The sequence below is a fragment of the Morus notabilis genome, unplaced genomic scaffold (assembly GCF_000414095.1).
Source record: "Morus notabilis unplaced genomic scaffold, ASM41409v2 Scaffold179, whole genome shotgun sequence".
NCBI classification, from domain to species: Eukaryota; Viridiplantae; Streptophyta; class Magnoliopsida; order Rosales; family Moraceae; genus Morus; species Morus notabilis.
The window spans coordinates 853743-865091 of NW_010360916.1; the positions used below are offsets into that span (position 1 = coordinate 853743).

General features: G+C 32.3%; 1 protein-coding gene and 1 long non-coding RNA gene across 3 annotated transcripts; both read right to left on the minus strand.

The window, feature by feature from the left end:
* Positions 1-4137: 4137 nt before the first annotated feature.
* LOC21406750 (protein ENHANCED DISEASE RESISTANCE 2) lies at positions 4138-9206 on the minus strand. Of its 2 annotated transcripts, XR_002902170.1 has the most exons (7): positions 8759-9206; positions 8543-8617; positions 6699-6749; positions 5653-5718; positions 5132-5233; positions 4469-4536; positions 4138-4334 (listed from the first exon to the last, which is right to left on the minus strand). XR_002902170.1 is itself a non-coding variant. In XM_010097707.2 (6 exons), the coding sequence occupies exons 1-5, from the start codon at positions 8894-8896 to the stop codon at positions 5147-5149; spliced, it is 417 nt and encodes a 138-aa protein (XP_010096009.1). In that variant the 5' UTR covers positions 8897-9206; the 3' UTR covers positions 4138-4536; positions 5132-5146. The 2 variants fall into 2 exon arrangements, 1 of the variants encoding a protein (XP_010096009.1); XM_010097707.2 differs by having other exon boundaries at positions 4138-4536.
* Positions 9207-9792: 586 nt separating this feature from the next.
* Positions 9793-11217, minus strand: LOC112091507. Its single transcript, XR_002902172.1, has 3 exons — positions 11151-11217; positions 10724-10824; positions 9793-10134 (listed from the first exon to the last, which is right to left on the minus strand). It is a non-coding gene; the product is annotated as an uncharacterized LOC112091507 (long non-coding RNA).
* Positions 11218-11349: the final 132 nt, after the last annotated feature.

Below are 11349 nucleotides of genomic sequence, written 5' to 3' on the forward strand. Positions count from 1 at the left end.
GGATTCATCTACCAAACGCTTAATTACCACGTTATTATTTTTTAATTGATTTAATAATAAATATCTTAGTTAATACACAACCAACACAAGTATTTTTATAAGTATCGCTATTAAAATAAAAATGATTAGACAGGAGAAAAATAAATAGAGACACGTATGAAAATTTATATTTCATATAAAGTTTGGATATAAAATCCAGAACCACAATGGAAAAAAAAATAGAGTTAAAGAGCAAGAAACAAAAAAAAAAAGGCTAAAAAAAGACCCAAACGAAGAAGTAAATAATTTTTTAGGTAAAAAGTACCCAAACGAAAAAATAAAATAAAATTTTTGGGCAAAAATTAAAAAATAGAACCAAACAAAATATTAAAATGAAGAAATAAATAATTTCTAGGGCAAGAAGCAAAAATAAAATAACTTACCGGACTAAAACAAAAAAAAACAAAAAAAGAGGAGATGTACGGTTTAATCAAAGCGGGAAATTGGTATTATTATGTCTTTGAATCAGATAGAATCGAAAAAACTATTTTATACCATTGTATATTGTTCTTGAATAATTAGGATTTTTAGTTTGTTTATTATTTATTAATAACAAATATTTTTTGTTAGCGTAATTTGATTTTAATATTTTTAAGACGAGTGCCCCGTCAAAAATCCGGTAGGATGGGAAAGAGGGGCGTTTTGAATCATTTTCTATATATAAGGAAATATTTTGAACTGTTTTATAAAATTAAAGACATTTTAAATAAAACATTTTAAAATAAGATCCATGTTTCAAAAGACATTGATAAAAATAAACATTTGGATGTACCTTTTCTCCTATCGGTAGGGTGAAATTGTTCACACCTCAGATGAAAAATCAACGGCCTAATTATTATTATTATTTTTTGTAATCTTTGTTATTTTAATGGCGATATTTTGTGTTAGTTGTGTATTAACTAACTTCCTAACTAAGATTTTTATTATTAAATGAATAGAAAAAATAATAACACCATAGTCAAAACTTGAACACACGAATTACTGCAATGCACGTAGATTTCAACTAGTACAAAAGCAAGTTTGTGTTTGGATACGCTTCTTCCCATAAAGTACATAACAAAGGCATGTCATCTCCCCTTCATACATAACCCCTCTTTCTTTCTTTCTTTTTTTTTTTCCCACGAGAACTCTTTTTAACATTTCCACCACGTAAAAAGTTACTAAAGATTATGATCCTCCAAAAATTTTATCCATTAACTGATAAAACCTTGAGAGATCTCATATATCAAGACTGCTTTAGAGGTCAAACAATGTAGTTGTTTGCATCCACTGAGTGATGGTAACGCACAAACAAGCCTCGTCTCATGCTTCACACGGACGCAGGTGTCTCCTTTTCTGATTGGCCGCCTTTAGATCCATTTTCTAGAATCTTACTCTCGGACGGCAAATTCTTCTTAGCTTTTCTGCTCCCCTCAACTTTCCACATGTCCCACACCTTTGTTTTTGGTGGAGGAGCTGCATCCGCAGTTGCATCAGCAAAAAGGAGACTCAGCTTATTAAGATTTCGTTCATTTCACTAATTTATGTTTTTAATTTTAATTTTATTACAGTTAAAAGCTCTCACAAAAAGTCACATTTTACTTCTTCTACTACAGTAAAAAATTCTCACATAAAAGCACATCTTAACTCGAATCTGCGAACTGAACGAGGCCTAAAAGTCTAGATTTTGTTTGCGATACTGCGTTATGAATTTCTCTCTTCTTTTCGGTGAAAGGTGTAAAGTATTAGTATTCTTTTCGAACTGTAAGGGTTCGTTTGGTACAATTATTTAAATTAGCGTGATTCTAATCATGATTCTGAAATTAGAACTATGATTCATAATTTTAGGTTCAAATCATTATTCTAAAACCATGATTCAGAATCAGAAATTTAATGAGACGTTTGGTAAGGAGATTCATACCATGATTTGAATCATAGTTCATGATTTGCTACAGTGTTTTCTCTCACAAAAAATAAACGTAAATCAAAAATAGTTCTAATCTCATGATTTTAATCCATGAACCAAACGTCTCCAAATCACCTTGAATTAAGAGGGGGTGGTTTTAAAATCATGATTTGAGCTAGTTTAAAACATCACATCATATTCTGAATCATTCAAACCAACACTGATTTAGAATTATGATTCAAAATCATGATTTTGAATCACTGTAAATAAATACTAATTCTGAATCAGGATCCAGAATCATGATTTTTGATTCATTTACCAAACGCATTCTAATAGATTTTGAATCTAAAGATTTTGAAATTGAATTGGTGAATATTTGATTATGTGGTAGATATGGAAAGCTAGAAGGAGATTTTTGTAAGTGAGAAGTAGAGAGAGAATTGTTGCGGTTCTCTAACTTTGTGTACAAGGAACTTTGGATTTGCAAAGTTGGAAATTTTCATTGATGGATGCTTTTGTTGTTGATACTTCAGAAGTAACAGGGTATCACATATATTCTTTCTTGAGCCAATATCACATATGTATATACTAATGAAGTCCCCCTCTCTCTCTTCACTTCTGAAATCGTTATTGAGTCTTCTTCACCACCGGTGTGTGTCAATTTACATTCCCTGTATTTTTATTTATTCGAGTTAAGATGTGATTTTATATGAGAATTTTAAACTGTATTAAAAAAAAGTTAAATGTGATTTTTTCTGAGAATTTTTAACTGTAATAAACTAAAATTTAAAAATCGAAACGGTAAAATGAACGAGACCTTAGATTCACATGTTTTAAAATTAAGCCTGTGAGTTTCTTTAGCACAATATTTTTTTTCCTTTTCCTAAAAGAACAGCCTCAAGGATGTCTAAGTATTGCTTCTCAACGGATTAGCGTTTGAGGTTTGGACTTTGGAATTTGTTGTTCTTACAAAGGAGGTGGATATTATTAAAAGGAAAAAAAAATCCATTCGAACACCAGAAACATAAATATATTATTCAAAAAAAAAAGAGAAACATAAATATACAAATCAAAATTAGCATTTTCATAAAAATAGAGAGTGATAGTGGTGGTCTGGGAAGATATATCGACGATTCCCTGTCACGTTTCCGAGAAAAAAGCGGATTGCATTTGCACCCTCCCCACAGGGCACTTCCGGCAGAGCCAGAAAAAAAAAAAAAAAAAAAAAAAAAAAAACCCCCAAAGGAAAAGCTTGGTTTTTTTTTATAGGAAAAAAACAAAAATTACGAGCAGTGTTAACATTCTGTTAGTGGCAATGATTCAACTGAGCACATCGACTTCGTTCACTTCGTGAATTCGAGTTTTTAATTCGAGTTAAAATGTGATATTTTCTGAGAGCTTTTCACTGTAGCAGAAAAAATTAAATGTGACATTTTTTAAGAACTTTTTACTATAGAAATTTAAAATTGAAAACTCAAATCGGTTAAATAAATGAGGCATTGATATCTCCTTTTTTTTTTTGGATAAAAAATCTCCCATTTTTTAAATTAAAAAAAAAAAAAACCGATGTCTCATGTTAACTTGAACAATACAATAGAAACAATACAGAAGGGGTGTAATTAGTTATAGCAAGCTGCTTCTCTTGAAACTAATTCACAACTTTCTAGTTTAGAAGTCAAAAACGCGGACAGATTCATTTAAGACAACAGTTATACAAATTATTTATTAAAAAAAGATAAAATAAAATAAAATAAAATAAAAAATAAAAAAGATTTAAAGTAAAAGACAAAAATTAAAATAAGAAAAAAAAAACCCAAAAAGCATGTATAAAAAAGAAAAAAAAAAAAAAAAACCTTCGCCGAATGGAGGGAAAAAAAACCTCTTGCTAAATATTTTTAAAAATGTGTTTGGTAGTTTTATTAATAGATTATTTTTAGTATAAAAAAACTCATTAATCGCTCTTTCTTTACTCGAGAGAAGAGAAAACGAAAACAAAAATTGAAAAACGACTAAAAATCGTTTTTCATTTCTCCCTTATTTTACACTAAACCAAAAAATCGTTTTCATTTTTATTTTTTGTTTTTATTACGTCAAACGCCGTTTTAAAAATATTTTCATTTTTTCTTTCTCGAAAAACATGAAAAACAAAAACGGGATCAATTCTAAACACGGCTAAAGAGTCGATATGCATTGCAAACCTCCAAATTCTTCTGCATTGAAACAACAAAATAACAAGTTTTTTGAGTTAAACATAGTACCGGAAGATCGAGCATGTTCTGTTACATTAAATTAAAAAAAGTAAGAAAGAGAACCACAAATCCAGAGAAGGATTTGGTTGGTCCACTGCATATGGTCTAGAGTTCACAATCAACATCTTTATTTGCGCAAGCAATGGCTCCGCCGCTCCGGTCTTGTGCACAAGCATGAGATTACGAAAGGAGAACAAAACAAAGGCATGAGCGGAAAGAAGGATCTAACATGTTCACAGAGGAAGTAGAAAAGCAAAATTTATATATGAGAATTGAGATGACAAACCAACTCCACCTTGGTCCATAAATTCGAATCCCCAAGGCATTTGGCTATCTGTAGGCCCATAGAAGCCGAAAAAACAACTGAAAAAAAAAAGAAAAAAAAAGAAAAAAAGAGGTGTAGCGTGTGAAGAACAGAACAGTCCTACATAGTGATCTGTAGCCACTAGCACTTCAGACCTCAGAGACGCATAACCCGTCATTACGAACATATTTAAAACAAAGGAATGACAGGAACAAAAGATTTTAATCCTCTTGAACATTAAACAAGATCTAATAAGCATAAGGTTAATACCATTTTGAAGCTTTTTCTCCAAAACTGTAAGAAACAAGAATGAAATTTCATGAATAATCAAGGGAGAAGAATTCAGTGGCAATGTTCCAAGTGCTGATGCTAGTTTGAATAGGAAGAATGTGGAATTTCCAACTATTTTCCCAAATTGGAAAAGTAACTTCTTACAATATGAAAAGGATATGAAACCAGAAAGGATAGATATAACATCGGGAATTAATAAATATCAACCATGAAAACAAGATTATCAGAAAGGATAGATATAACATCGGGAATTAATAAATATCAACCATGAAAACAAGTTTATCAAAGTGAAACTATAAATATATTATAGAAGAAGAATATAAAAGTACCAAACGTTTGCTCTTAAATAGAGATAGAACGAACCTGAATGTATTTCATTCAGTCCTCAATATCATCAGTGACGACGCTAAACCGATCACTGGCAAAACTCATCCGAGCACCGGAAGGTGATGCTTGAGCTGAATCCTGCTTCATCATCAGTGTAACAAAAACTTAATCAAAGATTGCGCTGTACAAATCTATTACTGTTCGCTGTACACAGTCGGACTACATGAAGTGGTGCCTGGCAGGAATGTATGCATTGGAAGAACAAAGAAGAGAGGGAGAGAGAGAAGTATGAAGAAAAGAAATAACTAAAAGCTGAATTTACAATGACCTAAGATAAAACCCAATATTGCCAACTGGTGCTAGCCCAGTTGGCAAGAGTGGAGTGGGTTTGGGAGAGATCCTAGGCTCGAATCCTAGGAGCAGCTAGCTTGCATAAAAAAAAAAAAAAAGATAAAACCTAATATCTATATCGTCCCAAGAACATAAAAGATGAGGTTAGGAGAGACAAATAATATAGAATGAAGATTTAATGTGAAGAGGTATCAAGAAAATATTACCTGATCAATTACAAGTTCAATTTTTTCCTTCCAGAGTAGTGCCTCTTCGATATTAAATGCTCCCAACTGGACAAAAAGACAGGAAACTCGAAATGTTTTCTTCAAAAGCAATTTTTGACGCCATAACTTTAGCAATTACGAGTTTAGAACATGAATATCATGAACAAGACAAGATAATGATGACCACGTACAAAAGGCAGATCAATGACTTTCTTACTTTTCTTGAATCTCGCTAAAATTTGCCAGCATAAAGCCAGTCTTCTGGCTCCGTTACTCATATCTCGGTATTTCTCACTCTTGTTTTGTGCTAGTTCCGATAAAAAAAGTAAAATTCAAGAAAACGAATCTGGCAAACTAAAATCTGTTCACATCTGGCTTTCATATTTTAGTTTAAATAACAGGAACCATAGAGAACTTTCACATAGGATGCAATGATTTATTTTATGACTCCCCGACTATGAAAGCCATAAGAACTTTGGACAAACTCATAAACATGCGCAAGAAACTATAGTCACAGAATAGTTTTTTTTTTTTTTTTTTTGGGCAAAAAAAAAAACAAAAAAAGAAAGTCACAGAATAGTTGTAAAGATTGACTTGAAGCCCTTAAATGATGTAAACAGAAATGTTAGTGATCATATTGAACCTGATATTGTGTTCATCTTTCATTGTTAAGTGTTTACTAATCTTAGTTCAAAGGGAATTCCAAGGTAATTTATGGTCATGACTTTCCCTCATTTCATTTTGGCTCTTGGAGGATATTACTGTCCTTTTCTCCCTGTTTGTACTTTCTTCAGACATTCTAACAAAAAGATTTTTTATCATGTCTTTTGTCAAAAATTCAAATGACAAATTCTATTCCAAACCGGCGGCTAATCTCATTTCAAGGCCTTGTATCCTAAAGGTTCACAAGTACTCGCACGTGAGCTAATGAGACAGTGCAGTTAAAGATAGCAACTTATTGATTGTATTTTCCTTATTGTTCACAGAACTGCACGGGAACATCAGCACTTATGTATTCATTTCCTAAAGGGGAATAAAGCACGTACCACAATCTTGTCATAATTCTCCTTGTTGTACACAGACAGAACATAAACCTTCTGCAGGCACCAAAAATAATAATAATAATAATAAGTAAAATGGAGGAATAATCACGTAATTTCAAGTACATACTTCCTCAGTTAAGGATAGATGACTGTTGTACATAATATGAAGTAGGAATAAGACAATTTAACGTAAAAACTGTATACCTCAAGTTTTCACAGAAACTGCAAAATTCTAATATTTTTCCGTACGTATAACTCAACCTTTCTTAAGAAATCACAAGAAGCAATGCAAATCAAGTCATGCATGACTATATAGGTAATAGGATATCATTAATCAACACTAAACTATACCACATACGCATCTAAATGTGAAAGCCCTGAACTCAGTCATAAGCTAAGCCTATGCCGAGCTGTGTCGTTTTTCCACTGCTACTTATCGTCTTTTTGTGTAGCAGCTCATTTGCTGCTAAGAACCTTTTCGTTGTTGGCTTATTTCTATTACTGTTTGCTTGTTGTCATTTTAGTATAAGGAGATCCTTGCTTAGACAGTGTGTTTAGTGTAGGGAGGGTAGATATCAATTTGGGGGTAACCATTTGTGGCTCAGAGTTGATATATGCGGAACTCCTGCTTAAAGCAGCTTGTATTTGTTCCTGTTAATCAATCCAGAACTGTTTTTTGGTTGCTCTTCTATTTCTGCTGGAGGTGCCTTTTGGCATTGCTTTTAGAGACTATTTTTAGCTTTATGAAAAAGCTATAGCGGGACATACTGTTTTGTAAATCGTGCTTTTCTACAGCAGCTTCTAAAACTTGCTACCCAACAATACAATTAAAAAAGCAGGTCAGGTGCTGCTTTTACATAGCTATTTTAGCTGCCATTGTTCAAATTTAAAACTTAATTCTTTAATCTTTATACCCATTTTATGTTTGTCATAGCAAACTAAACATACGTATATCAAAATGTTTAAAAATAACAACAACAAGGCCTAGTTCATTTTACAAATTCGATTTTTCAATTTCAATTTTGCTACAGTTAAAAGCTCTCACAAAAAGTCGCATCTATCTTTTTTTGCTACATTGAAAAGCTTTCACATAAAATCATATCTCAGCTCAAATTAAAAACTCAAATCCACAAACTGAACGAGCCCTAATTAAGAAATTTGGTAATTTATTTTTAGAAACATTTTAAATAATAAATTAAAACAATATTTTTTTTAATATTTTGATGTAAGAATATTATAAATATTTGATTATAAAAAAAGAAATAAAACTAAGTATAAATATGTGTGCTAAAGTATGTCTATTTTAGTCATTATATATCTCCACAATAATTTTAGACATAATGTACCAAACATTTAAATTTATGCTTCTGATATTCACGGCAACTTTGAAAAACAAAATTACAAAGCGGTAACAGCAAATTTTCAATCGCGTATCAATACTAAACTGGCCCATAGTTCCAACTCAAAGACTCACCCAATTTGGAATTTGTTAAAAGTTCCAGACTGGCCCATAGTTAATGAGAAACACAAAGAAGTAGAGAACGCAAGCTCAAAATGCTTAAACCCCTACAAAAATTTGAAGCTTTAAATAAATAAATGCTACTTTCTTCCTTTTTTTTTTTTCCTCCAACAACAAAACAATCAACTACTGCAAGGTAATCCAAATCCGGAAAACTAAAAACTATACCGAAATGTAAAACCGTGTTTACTAAAACATGAACAATATAATTTTAAATTACAAAACCATGTCATTATTAAAATACAGCCCGAACATTTTAGTCTTATCATTTGAAGAAGAGACATTACCATATTAATATTTAAAAAAAAAAAAAAAAAAAAAAACTCACATGTCCATTAACGGTCTTCAAGCCCCGATCTTCTACTCTACAGTTGCCATCGATATGCATAGTTCTGATCGGCGCCTAAGCGCAGAACAAAGAAAAAATAAATAAACAAAAATAAAAGTTCGCTTCTTTCCAAAATCCAAATTAAATTAAATAATTCAACCTTATTCCAAAAAAGAAACCATAATCAATCAAAAAATAAAAACAAGAAAAGAAAACCTGATAAAATCGAGGCTTGCTCTTGTAGTAGGCGAGGCGCCCAGACTTGAGCACGAAGTAGCGCATGTTAATGGACTGGATGATGTTCCACCCTCCGCACCGCACCATCCAACCTTCACACTCCACTTCCGACGACATCACAACAATGGCGGATTCCAAAAACAAACAAAAAAAATCAAGAACGCGACCTAAGAGTCTGTTCTCTGTTTGGCTGTGTTATTTCTTTTCTCTATTTTCAAAACTGCGTTGAACGAGAGAACGAAAGTGTTTCGTAATTGCGTCTGGAGAAATAAAACGGTCAACTGAGAAAGCGTAATTAGGAGGGACTTTCTCTCTTTCATTTTTTTTTTATTTTTTTTATTTTAAAACAACGTAATTAATAAATACTTACTTGTTCGAGACTGTAAGCATGTTTGGTATAAGAATTCTAGAAATCAGAACCATTCTGATTTAAACCGGTATTGGTTTATGAAAAGTAAAAAGTAATTCTGATTTAACTCACACAGAATTAATATTTAGTTTGAATAGTTCTGATTCACAATTTGAATCTTGATGCGACGTTTTAAACCAAAATCACTCCTGATTTAAAACCACATCTCTCTTAATTTTAGGTGGTTCAAACTCCTTATTTTAGTTCTGATTTTAGAACTATGATTTAGACTCAAAATCATGAATCTAAAATCACCATGATTTAAATCCTCATACCAAACGAAACTTATATTTAGGGGGGGAATTGCGCCTCCCATAATTTCAAATCTCCAACGGCACTTCCGGTAGAGCCAGAAAAAACCACCTCCATAGAAGAAACTTTGGTTTTTAATTTTATAGGTATGATTGCAGAGAGCAAATGTTAACATTCTGTTTGTGTCAATGATTCAGCTGAGCTCATCTGATATCTCCCTTTTTTTATTGATAAAAAAATCTAACATTTTGTTGATTAAAAAAAAAAAAAAAAAAAACTGATATCTCTCATTAACTAAAACAATACAATAGAAATAATATACCAAAGAGTGTAATTAGTTCTAACAAGCTGCTTCTCTTAAAACTAATTCACAACTCTCTACTTTATACATAAGTCTAACAACTAATAGAATCAATGTTGGTTATATATTTTGCTCCTTACTATCATAAACCCAATAACAAGTTCTTTTAAGTCAATCGTAGTATCAGACTACATAGTATGCTTTGTTACAGAAAGCCATAATATTTCAAGCCAACAACATCAGTACACGCAACATAAACAACATCAAGACCCAAAGGAATCTTCTGCTACATAAAAAGAGAGAGAGAGAGAGAGAGAGACGAACAAATCAAGAGAAAGATTTGGTTGGTCCCCTGCATCCCGAGGCATTTGGCTAGCATAGGCCCGCAGAAGCCTAAAATGCAATTGAAAAAACAAAAAAGAAGAGATAATTAGACGCGGTGTTAGAAAGAGGGCGTGATGTAATCCGAAAGAGGTGTAACGTGTGAAGAACAGAGCATTCCTACATAGTGATCTGTAGCCACTGCACTGCACTTAAGACCACAGAGACGAATAACCCGTCATTACGAACATATTTAAAGCAGGAGTGATAGGAACAAAGATTTTAATCCTCTTAAATATTAAACAAGATCTAATAAGTATAAGGTTAATACCATTTCAAAGCTTTTTCTCCAAAACAGCAAGACACAAGAATGACATTTCATGACTAATCAAGGGAGAAGAATTAAGTGGCAATATTCCAAGTGCTGATGCCAGTTTGAATAGGAAGGATGTGGAATTTCCAACTTTTTTCCCAAATTGGAAAAGTAACTTCTTATAATATGAAAAGGTTATGAAACCAAAAAGGATAGATATAACCCTGGGAATTAATAAATATCAATCAAGAAAACAAAACAAGATTTTCAAAGTGAAAGTATAAATATAATATATAAGAAGAATGTAAAAGTGCCAAAGACTCTCTCTTAACTAGGGATAGAACGAACCTGAACTTGTTCAATCAGTCCTCAATATCATCACTGAAGATGCTAAACCGATCACTGGCAAAACTCATCCGATTACCAGAGGGTGATGGTGGAGCTGAATCCTGCCTCATCATCAGCGTAACAAAAAGTCAATCAAAGATTGTGTTGTACAGCTTCTATCACTGTTCGCTATACACAGACATATATGTGAATTGGTGCCTGGCAGGAATGTATGCATTAGAAGAACACAGTTAATTGGACCCCGAGAGGGAGGGAGGGAGGGAGAGAGAAGAGAAGAGAGGAGAGAAGAGAAGTATGAAGAAAAGAAATACCTAAAAGCTAAATATACAACCACCTAAGATAAAACCTAATTTCTATGTTGTACCAAGCGCATAAACGATGAGTTTAGGAGAGACAAATGACATAGAATGGATCAAGAAAGTATTACCTGATCAATTATAAGTTCAATTTTTTCCTTCCAGTTTAGTGCCTCTTGGATATTAAATGCTGCCATCTGCACAAGAAGACAGGAAACTCAGAAATGTATTCTTCAAAAGCGATTTTTGACATCATAACTTTAGCAATTACGAGTTTAGAACAAGAATATCATATGAATAAGACAAGATAGGCAGATCAATGCCATTCCT